At 41.2% G+C, this 24,683-nt stretch overlaps 1 protein-coding gene across 2 annotated transcripts; it reads left to right on the plus strand.

Moving 5' to 3' along the window:
• Positions 1-300: 300 nt before the first annotated feature.
• Positions 301-24,683, plus strand: STARD7 (StAR related lipid transfer domain containing 7). 2 transcript variants are annotated; one of them, XM_028117128.2, is made up of 8 exons: positions 301-623; positions 10,951-11,159; positions 11,507-11,556; positions 13,010-13,120; positions 13,201-13,283; positions 13,742-13,841; positions 20,394-20,478; positions 21,329-24,683. In XM_028117128.2, the coding sequence occupies exons 1-8, from the start codon at positions 301-303 to the stop codon at positions 21,511-21,513; spliced, it is 1,146 nt and encodes a 381-aa protein (XP_027972929.1). In that variant the 3' UTR covers positions 21,514-24,683. The 2 variants fall into 2 exon arrangements, with proteins under 2 accessions (XP_027972929.1, XP_087882538.1); XM_088026412.1 differs by lacking the exon at positions 301-623 and adding an exon at positions 4,377-4,998.

A 24,683-nucleotide genomic window follows, 5' to 3' on the forward strand; every position in this document is an offset into this window, starting at 1 on the left:
CCGAGCCTACGAACGCCTCTTGGCAGAGGTTGCGGGGCCACCCCCGCTGCTGTGCCATGACCGACTCTCTCCGCAAAGGGGACTCTTCCTCAGCGGTTGCTGCAGAGAGAGATGAAAAGCCTCTTAGATCGTGAGACGAGTTCGGGGTCGGCCAGTTAGGGGCACTTGGCATCAGGCCGCCGCGCCTTCCCGGGCTCGTTCCTTTTGCCCTGTGAGGGAGGGAGGCCTAGTTCGCCTCCGGGCGCGCGGCGGGGGGGTGTGTGGCAAGGGGGGGGTCTGGGCGGAGCGCGCGCAGACGGCATGTTCCTGCGGAGGCCGCCGGCCCTGGCCTCCTGGCTGGCGGGCGCGGCGGCGGCGGCGGGGCGCGGGGGGGCGCAGGGCGGGGGCCTGCTCGCCCTGCTGGCCAATCAGTGCCGCTTCGTGACGGGCCTGCGTGTGCGGCGCGCGCAGCAGATCGCGCAGCTGTACGGCCGCCTCTACTCGGAGAGCTCGCGCCGCGTCCTCCTCGGACGCCTCTGGCGCCGGCTGCGAGGCCGCCCTGGCCATGCCTCTGCCTTGATGGCGGCGCTCGCTGGCGTGTTCGTGTGGGATGAGGAGAGGATCCAGGAGGAGGAGCTGCAGAGGTGAGCCGTGCGGCGATGTCGTTTGTGTTCGCTGGGGTGGGGGCCGGTCAGGTTGGGAGGTTGGCACGTCGAACCCTGGGGCCTGCCTTTTGGCTCAGTGTCTCCCGTTTACCCGGTGGTACTTGAAGTGGCGTTGCAGTAACTTGATCCTGTTTTAGCAAATCACGTTTTTATTGCTTCTCTGTGTTAATTTCACTTGTCGGGCTAGAAATAACGAAGTATAGGTTAGCGTAGGAGGGAAGACTTTGAATAGGGAGCGTGACACTGAAGAAATAACGTTGTAAAAAATAAATTAGATATTGAAGGTAACCCATTGTTCACGTAATCTCTAACTCATCCAGAAAGGTGCAAACTCAAAATAGGTTTTAAATTTGACCTAAGGGTATGGTTACGCAATTACGAAATTATTTCATTCCTAGTGGGATTTCGTGAGAAATGCCGGGAGAGCTCCTTTGTTACCGTGACTCTTGTGGCTGGAAGGGATTTTTGTCTTCCTCAGATAAACCGGGGCCTCAGACATTTTAACTTGCAAAAATTAGGTCAGATTTTTGCTGCTTTAGCTAGAACTTAGGAAATACTGTTTCATTAGCCTCTGAAATCACGCTGTCATCATCATCAAAACTTGTGTGAAAAAATGCAGTACCACTGATTGAATTTGTTAATCTGTGGTTTTAAATCTGAGCCCTTACAGTTTTCAAGTAATCTCATGATTTAGCTCTGATTTGATTTAGCTCACTTTACAGTGTCTCTCTTTCCTTTTAACCGATATTCCTAAACTGCTCTCCCCTCCTCCTAAATTTGTGTTTCCTAATAAAACTTTACAAAAATAGGTGGTTGGTCCTAGACTGGTTTTCTGATTCTTGCATTAGTAGATATTATTAGTATATAAATAAATAGAAAATTTACTAGTCACTAAATGTCCACCATGAGGATATAAATTTAAAATTATAACAATCTTATTCACAAAAATGTTAATATAATAAAGCATGATAGGGAGTTTGCCTAATTTCTGTTAGTATTTTGCAACTTGTCCATTGGTCTAATGAAACAGGCTTAGGTGTGAGAATATTTATGGGAGGAAAACTTTTAAATTAAATTATCAATTAACTTTGAATTTTCATTTTGTTTTTGATGATGAAATAGCCTTGTTCCACCGTAGTCAAGTTTGAGAGAAAAATTCCCAGGAAGAGGAGAAAGACCAGAAAAGGGCTCTACCTGGTGCAAAAGAGAGGGAAGATGGTTTTGGGTGGGAATGGAATAGTGTTGGGGGCCTAGGTGGTAGATGACATTCTTTGGCTTACTTCATGTGTTTTTATGGACAGTATATCCTGGAGCCTCCATTTAGTAGGTCTGCCATTAGCAGGAGCTAGAAAAAAAAACCGAGATAAAAAATGAATGTGGTAAACATTTGAGGCAGTAGTTACTACCCACTGTGGCAGAAACAGACCAGTTGATCACCAGGCCCCATGTTCATTCTATTTCCCTCTCTTACCTTTTTTGGCTGTCTCTGAAACTTAGGGGCAGTTCAAACATTTTTTATTCAAATCCAACTCCTGAAAAGGTATTGCTCTGTTAACCCACTTGGGAATATCATAAACACAGATTAAGGTCAGGCCCAACACATAAGGTGCCTTTTTGATCCTCCAGAGTTATTTAGCAAAGGCTTTCATTTACACTTCATTTTCCAGGTCAAGCCTGAATTCAGTCATATACTTAAGATTGGATGGTGTCCATTTTGCGGATTTTAAAAAAATGCTTGTTACCTTCTAGGGCGACAAATATGCTATTAACTGTATCTTGATTGTAAAGTGGTTCTGTGGGTTTCTCATGTTTCTAATATTTTGTCTTTTATTGAATAAAATATTTTGGATTCAGGTTAATTTTCTTTGCTTAAGTATTCAGTTTAGTTTAAAGGAGCCATTGGTGGGGCTCCTGGGTAGCTCAGTCGTTAAGCGTCTGCCTTTGGCTCAGGTCATGATCGAGCCCCCATATCAGGCTCCCTGCTCAGCCAGGAGCCTTCTTCTCCCTCTCCCACTACTCCTCCTTGTGTTCCCTCTCTCGCTGTCTTTCTCTCTGTGTCAAATAAATAAATAAAATCTTTAAGAAAAAAAAAAGCTATTGCTGAGGTTGTCATAGCTAGTTTAGAATATCTTTTTTTTTTTTTTAAGATTTTTATTTATTTGAGAGCGAGCGAGCACGGGCAGGGGGAGGGGCAGAGTGAGAAGCAGGCTTCCTGCTGAGCAGGGAGCCCAACGCGGGGCTTGATCCCAAGACCCCAGGACCACGACCTGAGCCAAAGGCGGACACTCAACCGACTAAGCCACCCAGGGGCCCCTAGTTTAGAACATCTTAGATTTTGTTCTAGTGAAAGGATTTTGGGTGGCTTCCATAATGGAGCACAATTGAATGTGCCTCAGGACAAGTGCATTTTTTTTTTCCATTGTATAATAGAAGAAGAGCATGATTGTACCATGGCCACTAAATCACAGCATTTGGTTTTTCTGTGCTGTTTCTGTACCGTCTTGTCCTGGTACTCTCTTTGAATGTGTGCTTTAATGTGGTATGTGTTTTTTCTTGAGTACTATTCAGAATGAAAAGGAATAATCACTTTCAATTCTCTTGTGCTTAAGAACATCTTCACAAATAGAATCTCATTTATCTAGCAACAGCAAGAAAATTTGATAAAAGAATTTGTACAAAGTGACTTTGATTGATGGGGGCCAGGTGTAGAAATTGGGTCTTTTAATGGTTGGTCTAGGATTCTTACCCAATTGGTTTCACTTAAGTCAAATAGAGTAACTTTCAGTCACTATTTTTGGTACAGAATCACTCGTCCTGTGAGCCCACGGCAGATCTTACGGAAAAATACAATAGTAATTTTTTATTGTTTTGGAACATTAAAAAAAAATTACAGGAGGGGCGCCTGGGTGGCTCAGTGGGTTAAGCGTCTGCCTTCGGCCCAGGTCATGATCCCACGGTCCTGGAATTGAGTCCCACATGGGGCTCCTTGCTCAGAGGGGAGTCTGCTTCTCCCTCTGTCTTCCACTCCCCCTGCTTGTGCACGCTCGTATGTGTGTTCTCTCTCTGACAAATAAATGAATAAAATCTTTTTTTATTTTTTATTTTTTAAAGATTTTATTTACTAATTTGACAGAGAGACACAGTGAAGAGGGAACACAAGCAGGGGGAGAGGGAGAAGCAGGCTTCCCGCCGAGCAGGGAGCCCGATGCGGGGTTTGATCCCAGGACCCTGGGATCATGACCTGAGCCGAAGGCAGGTGCCCCAATAAATAAAATCTTAAAAAAAAAAAAGTTACAGGAACAAAAAGAGGAAGGAAGTTAAGAAATATGAAAGGCTAGGGGAAAATGTTCCATTAACCCCTCCTCTTTTTAAAAAAGTTACAGTCCATTGCTCCAGAAATTTGAGTAAATAAGTGCCAGTAAATTTCATAAAGAAAACTGTTTCCCATTTTTGTCTCTTCATGGCATTCAGAACAATTTTAACTTTTCAGTATGTTATTAAATGATCAACAAAAAATCCTTTTTCTTTTTTGCCACTGTCACTTAAAGATTTTTTTACTGACATATCCTTCGATCATCAGAACTACATAAAACCTGACGTGAATTTTTTACATTGTCTTCATTATTTTACCATTAACTAGTTGGCCCACAATTGCAGTGAACTAGCTGATGTCTTGTATTTTTTTTTTAAAAGATTTTATTTATTTATTTGATACACAGAGAGCGAGAGCGCACACAAGCAGGGGGAGCAGCAGAGGGAGAGGGAGAAGCAGGCTCACCAAGCAGGGACCCCGATACGGGGGGCTCGACCCCAGGACCCTGGGACCATGACCTGAGCCGAAGGCAGACGCTTAACGACTGAGCCACCCAGGCGCCCTGATGTCTTGTATTTCTTATGTCTCATGACAGTTAAGTATTGAAAGTCCCTAACTTTGACAGTAATTTGGAATTTAGGGAAGGGATTATGTGAAATGAGGCAGTTGTCTTGCTGAAATTACCAGTTACAGGTATGGCTTCATTTGAATCATTTTGGACCTTTATATCAAACTCTCTATACTGATGTCAGGACCTCTTTCCTACATGAGCCAAAACTGGTTATACTTATTACTCTGTTTTAATAGTTTTATGCCTTCGGCTTCCATATCTTTAAGTCCAGCCTTTCTCACATATTGAGATGACTAGTTTTGGAGAAAGGGAAGCATTGGGTGTCTTTTCTTGATCCTCTTACTAATCCGCTGTTACTATTTGGGAATAATCTCTTTTGTCCTTTCTTATTATTTAAGTCTCAGATAACAAGGTTTAGACACCCACCCTGTCCAAACAGGATTTGGCACAGCAGGCTAAAGAGATGTACGGTGAGAAGTTTTCCTTCTTCCACATACATGCCCACTTTGGGCACCTGTGTGCTAATTATATCTGTTATGTCAGCGTTTAGAAGTTGAGACCCTTCAAAGGTTGTTGAATCTGGGGACAAGAATCATTTGTATTTCATGATGCAGTCTTGGGCCAGCATTTAGACTGTGTTATTTCAAGAATGAATGTCATTCTTCACAGAACATTTTTCTCCCCCTCTGGGGACTTAGTCTCATAATTTTAATCAAGGCCACCTAGTGACGTTTAATTATATAGGAGAGGTTGATTAAGCAGTGGGTCTGAAGCTCTGTACCACCTTAGAAGGCCATTAAAAATATTGCATATAGTCATATAGTTTAATTTTCTTAAAATCTTATTACTATGTAATTTTATGAGTCCCTGATGTAATTTTATTTATTTTTTAAATATTTTATTTATTTATTTGACAGAGACAAAGCGAGCGAGGGAACACAAGCAGGGGGACTGGGAGAGGGAGAAGCAGGCTTCCTGCTGAGCAGGGAGCCTGATGTGGGGCCAGATCCCAGGACCCTGGGATCATGACCTGAGCTGAAGGCAGGCACTTAACGACTGAGCCACCCAGGCGCCCCTCTGATGTAGTTTTAATAAGGCATTTCTGCCCTTCTTCATTATGTGATAAGAATGACATTCAAGGGTGGTCCTTAATTTTTATTGAAGAATGACTTACTAGTCTGGAAAAGTGTCATAAATTGGTGCCATGTGATGCCTGAATTGTTCTCTAAGCAAGTCTAGCTGTGGTTTTGCTTTTGCTTTCTCATGAAAGATCCTATTGTGTATTATGAAGTTCCTTCCCTATTTCTATATGTGTTTGCAGTGGTAGCAGTGAATCCTGTTTTGCAATTTTTAATTCAAATTAAATTTTTTAAAAAATGGTTAAACTTTTTTCATCAGAACATCAGTATAAATTGTATTGGCTAGGGTTCTTCATTGCAAATGAAGCTGATACTGGTTCACTTAAGCCGAAAGGCATTAATCAAAGGGATTAATTAAAGGTGTTAGGTCACTCAGGGCATTGACAAAAAGGCCAGAATACACGTTGGCCAAGAGAACAGCCAAGACCTGCTATAGGGATAATCTCCTCAGGGCAGTGTTGCTGGTTTTGTTTTCCCTAGATTGGTTGCACTGCTGGACACTCAACTCCTTCAAAATCACTGAGAATAATCTCCAAAAGATCCTGTGCCTTGTATTATTTCCTCAAGATTCATACCCTCTACCAGAAGAGTCTAATTAACCTCACTTAAATTAGGTGCTGTGCTCTAACTGCTAGGGCTTGAGAGGGGCCTGTATCCCACCTATTTTGGGATTCTCCCGAATATGACAAGATTTTGGGCAGTCAAAATGTCCCCTGTATAAATATTTTCATCAAAGTCCACAAAGTTTAAAATTCAGAGAAATGGAATTTTAGAGCTAATAAAAACCTTCAAGAAATAATGTCCTAACTTTATAGGTGGAAAAAGTGAGGGCTTTACAGGTAGAATGACTTGCATAAGATGACACAGCCAGGGGGCGCCTGGGTGGCTCAGTCGCTAAGCGTCTGCCTTCGGCTCAGGTCATGATCCCAGGGTCCTGCGATTGAGCCCCACGTTGGGCTCCCTGCTCCGTGGGAAGCCTGCTTCTCCCTCTCCCGCTCCCCCCGCTTGTGTTCCCTCTCTTGCTGTCTCTCTCTCTCCCTGTCTCTCTCTGTCAAATAGATAGATAGATGATAGATAGATAGGTAGATAGATAGATAGATAGGATCACACAGCCAATTGGCAGAGCCAGGACTGGAACACAGATCTTTATAGTCACCATTACTTTGTGTTGCTCTAAACTTTTAATCTTGGGTTACCAGTATGACTTTGAATTTTTGGCTTTTAAAGTAATGTGTTAATGTAATCTTTCAATAAGGACTTGAATTATTGGGGCCTACTTTCATATTTACTCAATTTATTCAGTAAACATTTGAGTGCCTGATGTTTACCAGGTACTTGCTAGGAGCTGGAAATACAGATATGAAAGAGACTGATTCTGGGACATTAGGGAATTCATAGTTTAGTAAAGGAGGTAGATACAAAGATGGATTAATTATAATGTGATGTGTGTCTGTACAGAATAAAAGTAAATGTATATGGTCAACTCTGCCTGGAAGTTAACCTTGAACCTTATGTATTTTTGAAGGTTGAAGAGGAGTGGGCATTTCAGACACAGTATATTAGTAGTTAGTGTCTTCTTCAGTCTTGAATAGCAGGAGTTGTATGTGATAGCCAGCAATCTTTGTTTCCTAACTGCTATTTAAAGGTTAAGGGGAAAATACAAGCCATGTTTTTTTTGTTTTTAAGATTTTATTTATTTGAAAGAGGGAACGAGAGCACTCGTGTGTGTGAGGGGGTGGGCAGAGGGAGAGAGAATCTTTAGGCTCCATGTGGGTAAGGTTAAGATTCTCTCTCCCTCTCCCTCTGCCCACCCCCTCGTGCCCTCTCTCTCTTTGTTTTTTTAAAGATTTTATTTATTTATTTGACACAGAGAGAGACAGCGAGAGAGGAAACACAACAAGCAGGGGAAGTGGGAGAGGGAGAAGCAGGCTTCCCACCGAGCAGGGAGCCGGATGTGGGGCTCTATCCCAGGACCCTGGGATCATGACCTGAGCCGAAGGCAGTCGCTTAACCAACTGAGCCACCCAGGCGCCCCTCGTGCCCTCTCTTTAGAAAAAAAAAAACAACTTAATGTTTCAGATATTTAAAAAGACTTTAACATGAATGTTACAAATGCACTTACATATTTTTTAAAGAGTTTATTTATTGATTTTAAAAGGAGAGAGAGCGCACATGCAGCAGAGGGGGAGGGAGAGGCTGGGACAAAGACGCCCAAGCAGACTCCCTGCTCAGTGCAGAGCCCTATGCAAGGCTCCATCTCAGGATGCTGAGATAATGATCTCAGTCAAACCAAGAGTTGGTTGCTTAACTGACTGAGCCACCCAAGCACCCCCAAATAGTTATATTTAAGAAATAAAATATAGGTAAAGCCTCCTCTCTACCTTTGCCCAGTTGAAATCTCCTCTGTCCCCCAGATTATCTATCCCAGTTAGTTGTATTGAATTCCTTTGTCTTTATATGTATACGTCCCTAAAAGGTATAAAACAACACAAAAATATATGGAATGTTTAATAATAATAAATATCTTGAATGTTTTAAAGCTTTAGGCAGTTCTGAACAAAATACTAACAAGTGGAATCCAGTAATATATAAAAAGGAATAGGAACAGTGGGATTTATTTTAGGAGAGCAAGGTTAGTTCATATAAAAATCGGTTTAATACAATACCTTAATAGAAAAGAGGACAAAAACCACACGGTCATCTCAGTATATGCAGAAAAGCATTTGACAGTCCAACCTCCTTTCATGATAAAAGAAAATAAAAAGCATTCAACAACTGGGAATAGAACGAAACTTCCTCAATTTGATAAAGGGCATCTACAAAAAACACAGCTAACATAGTTTGGTGATGAAAACCTAAAAGCTTTTCCCCTGAGATCAGGAATAAGACAAAGATGTCTGCTCTCACCACTTCTATTCAACATTGTACTCCATGTTTTTGCTAAAAACTGCAAAAGATCATTGCAAGAAATTTTAAAACACATAAATGGAAGATCTGTGTTCATGATTGGAAGACAATATTGTAAAGATAGCAATACTAGTCAAACTGATCTGTAAATTCAACACAGTCCCTATCAGAATCTTAGCACACTATTTTGTGCCAGTTGACAAGCTGATCCTGATACTTAGATGGAGATGAAAAAGACCCAGAATGGTCAAATCAGTCTTGAAAAAGGACAAAGTTGGAGGACTCACTCTTCCTGATATGAAAACTTAATAGCAAGCTATAGTAGTTCAGATGATACGGTACTGGCATAAGGATAGATCTATAAATTGTTGGAATAAAATTGAGAGTTTAGAAATAAACCCTTAAAACTTATGGCCAATTGATTTTCAATAAAAGTGCCAAGACAATTCAATGGGGAAACAATAGTCTTCAAATGGCACTGGGACAACTGGAGATGCACATGCAAAATAATGAGTTTAGACCCTCTACCTCACACCATACACAAAAATTAATTCAAAATGGATCAAAGTGTAAACTAATACTAAAACTCTTTTTTCTAATACTAAAATTCTTAGAAGAAAATAACAGATGTCAGTCCTTATGACTTTGGATTAGGAAGCGATGGGTTTCTTAGCTGTAACACAGAAACATAAGCAATCAAAAAGGTAGATGAATTGGACTTCATCAAAATTAAAGACTTGTTCATCAAGGGTCACTATCAAAGTGAAAAGACAACCCACAGAATGGGAGAAAATATTTATAAATCATATCTGGTAAGGGACTATTATTCAGAGTATATAAAAACACTTTACGATTCAACAATAAAAAGACAACCCAATTTAAGAATAGGCAAAGATTTCAATAGCTGTTTCTCCAAAGAAGATACACAGATGGCCAATAAGCACTTGAAAATACGCTCAGCATCATTAGTCACTGGGGAAATAAATCAAAGACCACAATGAGATATACTTCTCACACCCACTAGAATTGCTAGAATCAGATAGTTATTGTCTAATAACAAGTGTTGGCAAGGATGTGAAGCAGTTGGAACCCTAATATATTGTTATGACTATAAAATGGGGCAGCTGCTTTGGAAAATAATTTGGCACTTCCTCAAAAGGTTAAACATAGAGTTGCTATGACCCAGCAAATCACTCTTGGGAACCTACTCAAGAGAAATGAAAACCTGTGTCTACATGAAAACTTCTATGCAAATGTTTATAGCGTTATTATTCATAATAGCCAAAAAGTAGAAACAACCTAAGTGCCCATCACCTGATGAATGGATAAACAAAATGTGATATATCCATTCAGTGAAATATTCAGCCAAAAAAAGAGGGAACAAAGTATACCATGAATCAACCTTGAAAATATGCTGAGTGAAAAAAGCCAGATACTAGAGACTATATATTGTATGATTCTCTTTATATGAATTGTCCAAAATAGGCAACTTCATAGAGACAGAAAATAGATTAGTGGTTGTCAGAGGTTATGGGGAGGCAGGACTAGGGAGTGACTGCTGATGGGTATAGGTTTTTGCGGGGGGATGGTGAAAATGTTCTGGAATTAGTGGTGATGGTTACACAACCTTGTGAGTATACTAAAAAACATTGACTTGTAAACTATAAAAGGATGATTCTTATGGAATGTGAATTACATTTTTAAAAGAGGGAAAATATGTAATTGTTTAAGTTTTATAATCAACCCTTGAGGTGTAGGTCTTGTTATTATCCTCATTTTAAAGATTAAGAATAGAGACTAAGGGGCGCCTGGGTGGCTCAGACGGTTAAGCGTCTGCCTTCGGCTCAGGTCATGATCTCGGGGTCCTGGGATCAAGTCCTGCATCGGGCTTCCTGCTCAGCGGGGAGCCTGCTTCTCCCTCTGCCTCTACTGGCTGCTTCCTCTGCTTGTGCTCTCTCTCTGTCAAAAATAAATTAAAAAAAAAAAAATAGAGACTAAGTAGTGTTTTAGGTTAATGAATGTTGGACTGGGATTCAAACTCAGGAACTTGAGTTTTCACTACACTTTATACTGTTTAAACCCACACCACTCTTTTTTTTTTTTTTTAAGATTTTATTTCTTTATTTGAGAGAGAGCTCACACACACAAGCAGGGGGAGTGGCAGAGGGAGAGGGAGAAGCAGGCTCCCCATTGAACAGGGAGCCCGATGCAGGGCTTTATCCCAGAACCCTGAGATCATGACCTGAGCCAAAGGCAGACGCTTAATTAACTGAGCCACACAGGCACCCCAACTCACACCATTCTTACACAAGTCATTGTGTGGACAAGGATTGACTACAACCAGCTGCACCATTCCTTTTATTTTTCTTTTCGCAGATCCATTGATGAAATGAAACGGTTGGAGGAAATGTCACATATGTTTCAGCGCTCTGGAGTTGAATGCCACCCTCCAGAACCAAAATCACAGAGAGAAGGAAATGAAGATTCAGGGGGCAAAGAACAGCCATGGGAAATGGTGATGGATAAGAAACACTTTAAGCTCTGGCGGCGCCCTATTACAGGCACCCACCTTTACCAGTACAGAGGTGAGCCCAGCTTGGCTGCCTTGCAGGTGTTTTCTGTGATTGCCCAGATTTGCAGGACTTTTGTTCTTCATACTCTCTAAACTGTTCTGGTTGTTGCTCAGAAAATTTGCCATGGTTTCCTGTTTTTTGTTTTTCTTCTCCCAGATGACAAGCATCTCAGTGTCTTCATTACTATACTTTGCTGTAGGTTGTCTTTGTCTTACTTTGCTGCCCCAGTATGATGTCTAGTTTCTGAATCTGCCTTTAAGATCTGTCAGTACTCTATAATTGAAATGCAGTTAAGCGATAGGAATAAGGTGAGTGATGAGGGTGTGGCAGACATCTCTTGTTCTTTCTTGTCATTCTAGTTTTTGGAACCTACACAGATGTGACACCTCGGCAGTTCTTCAATGTTCAGGTGAGTACATTTTTCTTCTCGGATTTGGAGCTTCTAAGCCTAGAAATCACTCAACTACTGTCCACATGAATAATTTCTTTGACTCAGAAGACATGGTTTCAGTACATCCATCTATCTCTGTACCCTTCATCTCATGTCAGATAACATCTGGGTAAACATTGGGCTTACCATTCTTTGTCCAGTGGGGATGAGACCAATTCTGTCCTCTCACAGGGCTGTTGGGAAGATTAAATAGAGGAATGTATTTGAGTGCTTTTAGTATATTTTATAAGGTTTTATAGTTATTTTCTTCTAAATAATTTTAAGGGCAGGTTACATATGTGGCCCTTTATTCCAAAATCCTTCAGTGTGTATTTCCTAAAGTTAGACATATTCTCTTAACCATGGTGTCATTATCAAAGTCTATAAATTTAACATGGATGCAGCTGTCAGTAATCTTCTGCTTGTATTCTGGTTTTTATCTGTTGACCCAATGATGTCCTTTGTAGCATTTTCCTCTTCAGTACAGATCCAGTCAGGATTTAGGAATCTGGAACATTTCCATAGTGAAGGTATTTATTTAGTAAAGATGAAGAGTATCTCCTCGAAGACTGCTTTCTTCCTTGGGAAACGTATGAAAAGGGGAGATGGGATCACCCAGAGTTCTATAAAAAAATTATTTTCCTTCCTGGATATTTCACTGTTCTGTCAGGCTTTCTGGAACTAATTGATAATTGTAACACCCACTAGTAATACGCAGGTGCACACTTCCCCCCAAGCACTGAATTTTACCAATTTATTTGGTTGGTTTCGATGTATATGATATGTCTTATTCTGAAATTCCCTACTTACCAGTCATGCTAGAAATTAAAAAATATGTTATTTGCATTTCTTTGTGTGAGGTGTCTGCTCATACTTGGGTATTTTTGTCTGTTTGAAACTTTAAAAAATTGTTTTGTCCTTACACATTTATATCATACCTATTGCATTTTCCTGAGACATGTCTATTACAGTATTTTTTTTCCTACGTTTTCCTTTGCTTTGTCTTATTTTAAGATTTTATTTATTTATTTGACAGAGAGAGACAGCGAGAGAGGGAACACAAGCAGGGGGAGTGGGAGAGGGAGAAGCAGGCCTCCTGCTGAGCAGGGAGTCTGATGAGGGGCACGATCCCAGGACCTTGGGACCATGACTTGAGCTGAAGGCAGACATTTAATGACTGAGCCACCCAGGTGCCCCCTTTTTTTTTTTTTTTTTAATATTAACTTTCAAGGTAATGCTATTGGTCTATAAGAAAGGATTTTAAAAGACTTATCTCTAGTAAACACAGCCCTGTCTTTCACATTTTGCCACTTTTAGCTCAGGTTACTGTTTCAGAATAAGGTCCTTGGGTCAGAGGTCCAAGCATCTGGAGAAACCTTCTGCAACTTTGTTTTGGATTACCTGGGTCTTCATATCTTTTCTCTTTCTGCAGCTGGATACAGAATATAGAAAAAAGTGGGATGCCCTGGTAATCAAGCTGGAAGTGATTGAGAGGGATGTGGTTAGTGGTTCTGAGGTTCTTCACTGGGTAACCCATTTTCCTGTGAGTATTTTTACTACTGTTTTTACTTTGATCACACCCATGTGGGGCATCACACTAATTCTGCCTATCCTCTTCTTTAGTATCCGATGTACTCCCGGGATTATGTTTATGTTCGACGGTATAGCGTGGATCAGGAAAACAATGTGATGGTGTTGGTGTCACGGTATGTGTGGTTACCTGTGGCTCCTGCTGAGTTACTTTAACTGTGTCCTTCATATATGTGTGGTGGGAGTTTGCATGTTCTCAGCGCCGTTATGAGTGATGCTAGGACCCCATCCATCCCAGCTAGAACATGAGTGGGCTGTGACTGGTGACCACAGTCTAGGAATATTGAAGGGATCTGTGTACGCTTTTCATTAAAGCATTTCTTTAGTTCCTTAGTGTTGATAATTAAAAAAAGAAGTGCTCTTTTCTTCAAACGAAGCCTAATGAGCCAGGAATCACCAAGGAAACTCACTTTGTTTTTAGAACTTAGTCTGTATTAACTCATTTTAGTGACTCTTCTGTTTTATTTTAAAAATTAGAGCCAGCTTTTTAGATTTTCCTCTTAACTGTAGCTCTCATGCTGTTTTCTTATTTGTAGACATTACTAAGAGTTTCCTTAACTTTTCTCCTTACCAGTGCTGTGGAGCACCCTAGTGTTCCAGAGTCTCCAGAATTTGTAAGGGTCAGATCGTATGAATCCCAGATGGTTATCCGTCCCCACAAGTCATTTGATGAGGTGAGTTTTACATCGTCCAAGAGAGGATGTGTAGTGGCTTTGGGATTTTCTCAAGGAATGCCTTTTGTGTGACCTGAGAAGGGCAGTGGTTCTCAAACTTGGCATGCATCAGAGTCTGCTGGAGCTTGTTAACATACAGTGCTTAGGTATGACCCAAGGCTGATGCTCCTGGTTTGGGAACCACTGCTCTAGGGTGATATACCTGGAAGATCCCCCAGGACAGAGTACTAACGACCCACTGACTCCCATTCATGGGAGAGACAGGAGAAAACTGGCCTGTGGTTAGCAGCATTCTTTAGGAACTGAAGGGAGCACCTTTTCCATCAAAATTTCACTACAGTGGGCAGAACACTTAAAACTTTTCTGGACTTTTGTTTCCTTATCTGTAAAATGAGAGGGTTAGACTAATCCTGTCAGTCTTCTTTAAAATTCTGTTGACCTTTCTTTGAGAAGAATATTTTTCTTCAACTTAGGGAGTGTTTTATTTATTTTTTTTAGCCAAATTGCTATTGAGTTTACATATTGATTCCACTGGTTGCTGTTTTTAGTTGTATTTCACTTTATAACTAAAGGCTTTGTTTTCTCCCCATTACTTTTGTTTTCATGGTGTATGAATTGTGTACTTTAGTATGGTTTTGTTTTCAACAAGTTGTTCTATTTATACTGCCTGAAGTGGGACTTTAAATGTGATAGAAATGGTGGTTCATTTCAGTCAGTGTGGTGTTTGACTCTCAACTGGGAGATCTGTGTGTTTACTTGTATAGTATTTTTAGAGCAGTGTTTTTCAAACCTCGAATTGCTCCCCATTAGTGGAAGACAAAACTATTTTAGCGCTTTATGACCAGCTTAAAAAAAGAGAATACATAGGATAGAAATCATCCGAGTGTAAGCATATTTCATGAGACTTTTGTTTAGTTAGATAAATATGTATGAATGTGTGTGTAGGAGGCTGAGAGAGAGAACTGGTTGCAGTGTAAAAAGTATTATTTACAGTGTGTCATAGTTAAAAATGTTTGAAAGTCCTTACTTTAGAAGATCGAAAAGAAGCAAGGTTACTGTCCATGGCTAGTCCCCTTTAGGAAGTGGAGCCTAGGTCCGGCTGGAGATAGTGTGGGAGGCAGACTTAGGCCTCACTTTTTTCCTTTATATTGCTTTTGAAATTTGGACCTTGTCCATTTATTTCCAATTGAAAAAACTGAATTGAGTTCCAGCATTGCTACCTTTAGAAATTGTGACCATGAAGCAGCTGAAGCATCGTTTCGCACCTAGCAGAGTGTGTTGCATCTAAGTAGGGATAAAATAAATAATTTTTCAGCTGAGGTGGGGGAACAGTAAGAGTTACCTATAAAATTCTTTTGGTATATTTGTGGCAAGCTCTTACGAAAAAGGTAAGATTTGAGTTGGTTCTTATGAAAAGGCAGACTGGGTGGATAGAGGACAACAGGAAGTGTAGGGGACGTGATATACCTAAGATCAAGACAGGAATGAGCCGTGAATATGTTCAGAGACTCACCACTTAGAAAGGACGGTTGAGATTAGCGAGGAGTGACTAATTACATTGACCATGTACAGAGAGTACTTGAAAACCAGGCAGCAGCATTTGGACTGCCAGATGGGATCCTTGAGCCAAGGTATGGTGTTTTTTTAACTTTTTATTAGGGAAAATTTGACATATATATGAAAGATAAAGAAGTAGAATAGTATAATGAACCTTCTGTATCCATCCCCAGCTCCAACAGTCATCAATTCATGGCCGTACTTGTTTTATCTGTATCCTTTCTTGTTCCTTTTCCTGCTGTCCTGATTATTTTGAAGCAGTTTCTAGCTTCGCTATAGAAGAAGTTTTCTGTAGATACCTAAGTGTTTATCTTGAAGAGATTTTTGAAAACATAACCTCAGTGTCCTAATAATCCCTAATACCAAATAAGCTAGTTAGTGTTTGAATTTTCCCAATTGTCCATGAAATTTTTTTGAAGTTGGTTTATTAGAGTCTGGATCCAAATATGACCCAGACACTAAAATTTGTTCATACTATCTCTTGAGTCTTTTGAAGTCAGTAAGTTTTCCCTCTTTTTTTTTTTTTTTGCCATTGTATTTGTTGAAGAAGCAGGGTTCTTTGTCCTGGATCTTGATGATTGTGTGTGTCCCCATAGTATCCATAGTGTTATTTAACATGTTCTTCTGTCCCCTGCTGTATTTCCTGGGTATTGGTAGTTATTGATGAAACCTAAGGCTTAAACAGATTCAGGTTGGTTGGTTGTTTTGGGCAAGATCACTTTATTGGAAAGCAGGTGATGTTTGATTGTCTCTTTCTTTGTGAATTTAGAAATTATTATTGATCAGATCCATTATTTCATTAGTGTTATAACAAAATGCTGATTCTGTAATTCATTTATTTCCACTTATTAAAGTACATTAAGGAAAAATTTTCTCACCGTTTGTTTTCCTTTAGTTTACTTAGGAAAGGGAAGTAAGAGAAATGGTTGATTTTTTTTTTTTCTTTTATTTATGAGTTTGAAAATAATGAATTGGTTCTTTCAACCAGTGATCCTCCAAAGGTTAAGTTTTGTTTTTGTTTTGAAGAAGTAGCATTAGTCTTTGCTGTAGAAGAACCAGTAGAAGACTTCTATAGGTATATCAGTTTTTAACATGTTTGGTTAGTTCTAATCCATTACAGTTATTTTTTTTTAAGATTATATTTATTTATTTAATTGACAGAGAGTGAGAGAGGGAACACAAGCAGGGGGAGTGGGAGAGGGAGGAGCAGGGAGCCCGATGTGGGGGGCTTGATCCCAGTTCCCTGGGATCATGACCTGAGCTGAAGGCAGTCGCTTAAGCAACTGAGCCACCCAGGCGCCCCATTACAGTTACACTTACTGAGACTCAAATTGCCCCAGTATTGGCCATTAGGAGCCTCCTTTTAACTGGCTTGTTCTTTTGACTTGACCTCAGGGGCTCTCTTGTTTTCTGGTGTTATAAGATATCCTAGGTTCATCCTAGGATACATGTAGTATGGTTTTAGCTGTAAACCTGGAAATTAGCATTTCTTTAGGGAGCCCTGGTTCCTTTTTAGAGGATGTCATTTAAATTAAACCAGGATTTGGTGGAGCATGTGACTCTTGATCTTGGGGTTGTAAGTTCAAGCGCCATGTTGGGTGTAGAGATTACTTAAAAATAAAATCTTTAGGGCACCTAGGTGGCTCAGTCAGTTAAGCAACTGCCTTCGGCTCAGGTCATGATCCTGGAGTCCTGGGATCGAGTCCCACATCGGGCTCCCTGCTCAGTGGGGAGTCTGCTTCTCCCTCTCACCCTCTTCCCTCTCGTGCTCTCTATCTCTCATTCTCTCTCTCTCTCAAATAAATAAATAAAAAATCTTTAAAAAAAAAATCTTTAGGGGTGCCTGGGTGGCTCAGTTGGTTAAGTGTCTGACTCTTGATTTCGGCTCAGGTCGTGATCTCAGGGTCGTGAGATTTATCCTGGCGTCAGGCTCTGTGCTCAGCAGGGAGTCTACTTGAGATTCTCTCTCTCAGATAAGTAAATTTTAAAAAATAAAATAAAAAATCAAATCTTTAAAAATAAATACCAGAATTTGGCTTCTAGGAGTCCTCATAGCTACTGGCTTGCTCATTGTGTTTAGGCCTGAAGCTAGAACTAAGTAATAAATGTTGTTTATTTGTTTTAAGGATAAATCCTAAGTGCATGCTAATATTTTTAATTCATATTTCAGACTGGAGAGTTTTTAATTTGTATTTTATATCTTACATCTATCATCTTTTCCTGTGCTGGAAAATTCAACTCATCACCTGAGCATAACTACTCATCAGCTTTAACCTGAAATACACACACAACAGCCTCAGAATAATACCACCAAGATCACCAGTGATGGCGATTTAAAATTTGTATTTTTTTTTTATCCTTAGGATGTGTATGCAGTATACAAAATACTGTGTATTTTTTTTTTTTTAAGATTTTTATTTATTTGACAGAGAAAGACACAGCGAGAGAGGGAACACAAGCAGGGGGAGTGGGAGAGGGAGAAGCAGGCTCTCTGCTGAGCAGGGAGGCTGATGTGGGGCTCGATCCCAGGACCCTGGGATAATGACTTGAGCCGAAGGCAGATGCTTAACGACTGAGCCACACAGCCCCCACCAAAATACTGAGTTTTAAAGTTACTTGAAATAGGTGCTGTCTTTGTGCTTTTTCCTGCTGATTCAGTTCATAGTTAGGTTCCTTGTTTTCCATTTTACTTTTGATTTTTGGATACTGCTTTTTAAATTTAATTTTGTTTTATTAAATTATGAAAAAAAACTTACGCTTCCAAAGTCAAATCTATAAAATAAGAACGATTCAGAGTGATTTTGCTTATATCCCTGTTCCTTCCTTCTTCCAATGGGTAATAATCATTTTTTGGTTTTATTTATTTTTTACCTACCTACCTACAGATTTTATTTATTTATTTGACAGAGAGAGAGGGAACACAAGCAGGGGGAGTGGGAGAGGGAGAAGCAGGCTTCCCGCAGAGCAGGGAGTCTTAACGGGGGGCTTGATCCCAGTCCCCCCTGCTGTGTTCCCTTGCTCGCTGTCTCTCTGTCAAATAAATAAAAGCTTTAAAAAAAAAATAAAATACAAGCAGTGGTGGATGAGAACCCAGATCTCTTGACTTCCCAATCCAAGTGTTTTATGGGAAGAATAAAATCTTCCATATGTATTAACTCATTTACAGCCAGGCTTTGTGGTGGATAGTGTTAATGTTTCCACTGTACAGGTTTTACCTCTCCTTTCTTTTTTTTTTCTTACGATTTTATTTATTTATTTGTCAGCACAAGCAGGGGGGCACGGCAGGCAGAGGGAGAAGCACGCTCGCCTCTGAGCAAGGAACCCAGCGCAGGACTCAGTCCCAGGACCCTGGGATCATCACCTGACCTGAAGGCAGATGCTTAACCAACTGAGCCACCTAGGCGCCCCTCTCCTTTCTCTTTACTTCCATAGTATTGATTCTGTATTGATTCTGTATCTCTGTTATGGCATCTATTCTGTCGATGCCATAAGCTCCTGAGGGCAGGGACTAGCACATTTTTGTTTGCTCTAAGTACCTAGCATACAGTGCCACACATGAGGCGGACATTTAAATACATGTTGAGTAAATGAATAAGAGATTAAACAATTCATTCAGGGGAAAAAGAAGATGGACTTTGGAGTAAAAGCATGGGAATTTAAAGTTGTAGTTCTGCCACGTGGAGTTGTGCCCAGTCTGCTTTAAAAAGTGCAGACATAAAAGTGGTTATCTCTTATCCCTTTCTGTGGAGCATAATTAGTTCAGATCTCTTGCGGGATCAAGACACCTGGAAATCTCTAATTCCTTGACCTTCACTGTAATAGGCAATGAGAGGGCTGAGCCAAAAAGAGTGGGTGCATAGGCCCTGTGGTCAGAATTTTGGGTTTATCTTGGCTGTCATTGAGTATGTAGGTGACCTTGGGCAAAGTTATTCTTTGTGCTGTTTCCTCCTTTGTAAAATGAGGTAACAGTACCTATGTTAGAGGATTGTCCCAAGTTGGAAGCAGTTCACTGTTAAGTGCTCTATAAATATTTGCTGTTATTAGTCATAGTAGTAGTAGGGTTTATACCGTTTTGGTAAAGATTAAGACCTTTAAACATTTGAGGGTATGTGTTGGAGTTTTCAGGAACATCCTACATTTGAAAATTCGCTGGAAGGACTCGTAGGACTCAGTATATAGTTGTACTCTTGAGATGTGTTCTCGTCATGTAGTAAGGATACACAGCTGCATCATAAGGGAAGAGGCAGGCAGAGTCTGTAGGAATCCATGTGTAGGCTTCCTCCTGCTCTCTCTTCTGTGAGAGGTCACACAGAGCACATTCTCCTTCCAGCAGCAAAAATGGAGCAACAAAGGGGCGCCTGGGTGACTCAGTCGTTAAGCGTCTGCCTTCAGCTCAGGTTACGATCCCAGGGTCCTGGGATCGAGCCCCACATTGGGCCCCCTGCTCAGTGGGAGGCCTGCTTCCCCCTCTCCCACTCCCCCTGCTGTGTTCCCTCTCTCGCTGTGTCTCTCTCTGTCAAATAAATAAAATCTTTAAAAAAAAAAAATAAGAGCAACGTGTCTGCGATGTTTCTGCCCAGAGAAACCCATTAGAGGCTCAGCACCCAAGATTTTTATAGAGGGCTGGTCACGTAGGGATTCTCTACATAACATATACCAAAATCCCGGATGCGCCAGAAAGAAAGCAGGTATTCAGCATAAACTGTAATGTTTGCATGAATAGAGAAGACACAGGGAGCCATTCTTACCAGTACACTGTTGACTGGGAATACTCTGGGAGCCAAGTTCCCCGATACCCCCTGAGGGTCAACCTTGCAGGCTGGCCTTTCTGTGGATAGCGACCTATGCGGTCTTCAGTATTAACTCTTTTTTTGCACAGGGTAAAAAAATGGCACTGCTGCCCCAGAATCAGATCATGATTATTCTGTGATACTGGATATGGAAGCTATGGTGGGTAATTCAAGTATCATTATTTTTGCTGTTTTTCTTTTCCAGAATGGCTTTGACTACTTGTTGACATACAGTGACAATCCCCAGACTGTGTTTCCTCGCTACTGCGTTAGCTGGATGGTTTCCAGTGGTGAGTGGGTACTTGTATACAGGCCCTGGAGCCTGGGTTGAGCATTTTGTTTTTCTCTAGCTCTAAATGGCAAGCAAGAGGATTAGTGCTTGTCTAATGGGAGCACTTCTGGGGAAATTAAACATCCTTCCAAATCCATTCTTGAATATTACAATGATATTGAAGCCTCTAGCTGGGCTTTGGAGGGATGAAAATTGTGGAATCCCAGAAAGCAGCATGTGCCCAGAAGGGAGTTTTGAGAACATTTGCTTAATTCCTTAAATATGGACTGTGTACATTAATGCATTTAATCATTTTTTCTTTTTAGATCCTGTTGGAGGCCATAAAATCTAGTGTAGAAAATGTGGTCCTTATAGGATAGTATTCTGGAAAAGGGGGCCACCATGTGTCTTGACAAAGGCTACACATCAAAGCTGTAACTGCACCTTTTCGTTCCAATTCCTTGCTTTAAAAAGCGTTCTTATGTGATTTTCTTTCTTCTGCTTCTCTGTAGGCAGCTTCTGATACCTCAGAGGGAGAATGGAGAGATTAGGTGTTCCTGTTTGATATTTGTCTAAATAAAATTGGCAGATATTTAGGCTATGCTACTGATAAGTGATATTTTAATCACCTAAAAGCCTTTGGGGATTTATTGGCTTGATTGGCACCCCTTTTCTGAGGATCTCAAAGGTCATGGATTGTTTTCATTTCCCATACATTTTGGGAGGCAACTATCACCTAGGTTGTCAATCAGGCTGTGATCTCTAGAAGAAGGAATTGGCTCCCTACCATGAAAGAAATAGGCCGTCTAATTTTGAGCCTACTGTTGGTTTGTATTTCAGCCTACCCAAATTTCCCCCTCTCCCACCAGGCATGCCAGATTTCCTGGAGAAGCTGCACATGGCCACTCTTAAAGCCAAGAACATGGAGATCAAAGTAAAGGACTATATCTCGTCTAAGCCTCTGGAAACCGGTAGTGAAGCCAAGGCTACCACCCCATCTTCTGAGCGGAAGAATGAGGGTAGTTGTGGCCCTGCCCGGATCGAGTACGCTTGAAGGGCTTTGGGATAAGAAGGGACAGGCTGCTTCTTAGCCCTGTCTCAGTCCCTTATCTGCTACAGAACAGGGACATGTATTTGAAGGCATCTGCTGTAACCACCAGGGCAAGATAACTCAGTAACTGGTGTCCAGTTTCATTCAGAGCCCTTATTGCTCTTTATCAAAACAGAAGGAGGCATCCATGGGGGCGTTGTCATATTCTCAGGCCAAGCATCTTGAAATTCAGTATTTCACCGAGCTAATCTGGAACAAACCTCACCTCAGGCCAGAAGGGGACAACTTTTTTTTGCTTCCTCTGAGTGGTTTCCTCTGCCAACGTTCCAGGTTCCACCATCGGTTCTGCAGCACTTGGGATTTCCTTCAGTTCTGAAGGTCCAACTGGAAAGTGCAGTTGGCTGGTTGAGTCTTCAGTGAGGGGTCACGGGGAGTGCTCTTGGTAACAGTTCTGGTGTTGAATGGGCGTGAGCTGTTGTTGGGCAGTGTAAGTGCCTTGTCCTCACCCTGCTTCTATCTTGGGGACGTCCGGTTTGTACCAGGAAATTTCTCTCTGCCTCTCAGTACCCACCCTATTGACTCGCCCTACCCAAAACAGTTTCCTTTGCATTGGTCAGTTCTTCTGTATTCATGGACTATATTAATTTGGATCATCGCCTCCTTCCTTAGAGCTCATTCACCAAGAACACTGGGAAATGAGTATTTTAGATGGTAGTTTTCTGTGTCATCAATGTTTTGATAGGGTTAATGGCAATTCTCAAAACATCACACTTTAGGTTTTTTTTTTTTTTTTAACCTTTGTGTCAAGTAGGAATTGGGAAATGGAATAGGATTTTTCCGTGGTCCCACTGTACAGAAAACACCATTTTGATTCAGGCATTATTTTTCACACTTCAGGTTTGACTGGATGCTGAGGACTTGTCCATCTTGGAAGGCTAAAGGCAGAGTAGTGGGGATTGGGCCACTCCCTTGGAGCTCTCAGAGCTGTAGACAAGCCGTGTGAACAAATAGATGTAATCTTCCCCCAGATACTAATATAATGGTGATGTGGTTTATTTGATCCTCTTGTTCCTCTGAAAATTTTTTCTCCCTCTCTTCAGAGTTAAAATGAAAGCAAACTACACTGTTTGGATTAAGTCACAATCAGATGGTATCAGTTTGGCCTGGCTGATTTTGCTTTGGTCATGTTGCAATCTGACAGGAGAATAGGGATCAAGTTTTCAATACTCCCTCCTCTTTTTTCCCTAGAATTTAAATGGCTGGATTTTTCCCTACTTGCTACCCTTTTGTGTTGAAAGGGGGATCTAAACCTCAGACTGACTTAAAGCCCTTGACATTTTTGTTGCCTGTTAAGTTTTGTGCCAAGGAAATAACTGCATCTGTCTTTTCATGTCTTGCCTTCTCTGAGTGGTTGGCAGAACGGAAAGATACGTCGACCAGTCCCAGCTTCTTTTTCATGATCATTTCTCTCTTCTCATCCCCAGGACTTGACAGAAGCCAGGGAAAGTTTCCCCTGAACTTAGCACCTGTGATTGGTGGGGCATGGATGGGTGTGGGCAGAGTGTGTGAGTGCACAGGTGTTAATGAAGTGTGTGTTGCTCATGTTCTGATTTTTGGCAACTTGACTCTGTACTTGGGGTCAGTCACTTATGTCATTGTAATGATTTCACTTCTAACTGTGACATTTTTATCAAATGTGTGAATAAATATATAAAGATTGGTACAAAAGAGTGTTTGTGTTTGGACATGTGGTGGTGGGAAATCTTGTATATTGGACTAATTGTTTATTCCTGATCAGAAAGTTGAAAAGAGTGTTTCTACTCAGGGTTGGCTCGTGGAAGTAGCAGGGTGTGGTCTTCCTTGGTAGGGCTGACACACAACTAACCACTTTGCCTTGACCATGAGCCCTTTCCAGATGATCGGTTTAGCAACTGAAACCAAACCCATCTATTTCCATTTCCTTGTCTTGATATCCTTTGCTTTTAAAGAAGGATCAACTTGAGGAAATAGTGTTTGAGCTTTGCTGACAGTGAAACTTGGAAGGGAGCAAGGAAAGGAGAGGATTTGAGCAAGCTGGATCTAGGCTAGGAGGCCGACCAGGGCTCTGGCTGGAGAGGGAGGGTGGTGAGCTCACTCCACTTGACTGGGTGGGAAGTAGGGTCACACGGGCAGTTTTGCTAGAGTGTCAATTTGTTGCAAGGCAATTGATACATTAGAACTACTTTATAGAGCATAACCTGAATTTTGAGTTATGTGATTCTGCCTGTGGGAAACAGGTGAACACAAATGGACACCTGAACTATTAAAACTCTTTTCTCCAAATTGTTCTAAGATAACCACTGGAAAGCTGTCTTCTACTTGTAGGTTACTTGTTAGACGTTGTAATGCTTATGGGTGCACATGTGTCTGTATAACCTGAAATTTGGAAAGTTGGTTCTGGCCTCCGTCCTGCTACAGAGGCCCATGCACGTGGCTTCCCTGATGTGGTTCTCTAGGTTCTGTATTAACACTTCCACTGAGAAACATCTGAGTTCTGAAAGCAACATTTCCATTGTTGGACAGCTGTGTCTTTCAGGAAGTTCTTTACATGGAGACTAAATGTGCCACCTCATCGTCTACCAGTGGGTCAAGCGGGTCAAGCCCTGTCTTTGGAGCGACACAAGAAAAATGTTCCATGGGATAGTACTTCACATTCTTGAAGACAGTGCTCATGTGACCCTAACCTTTTCCCAGGCTTTATGTCACCAGCAGCTTCAAAAGTCCTCCCAACTCTGTTTTGAAAAATTAAAAGTAATAAAACCTTGTATACCCTTTCCCTACCACTGCTGGTTGTTAACTTGCTATGGTGTGTGCTTTGTCTTTATATATACACTTTGCTGTGGACTGAACTGTGTCTCCCTGATGCCCAATGTGATAGTGTTGGAGATGGGGCCTTTGGGTGATGAGATTTAGATGAGGTGGTGAGGGTGGAACCCTCCATGATGGGATTAATCCCTTTATAAGAAGACACACCAGAGGTTTGCTTGTTCTCCCTCTCCACCCTTGTGAGGACACAAGGAAGCTGTTGGCAAGCGAGGAGAGTGTTCTCACCAGGAACAGAATTGGGCAGCATCTTGATCTTAGCCTTTTAAGCCTCCCAAACCGTAAGAAATAAAGTTGTGTTGTTTAAACTA

This window comes from Eumetopias jubatus, unplaced genomic scaffold, assembly GCF_037043125.1.
Source record: "Eumetopias jubatus isolate StellerSeaLion01/CBP00866 unplaced genomic scaffold, mEumJub1_p1.0 scaffold_9, whole genome shotgun sequence".
Lineage (NCBI taxonomy): Eukaryota > Metazoa > Chordata > Mammalia > Carnivora > Otariidae > Eumetopias > Eumetopias jubatus.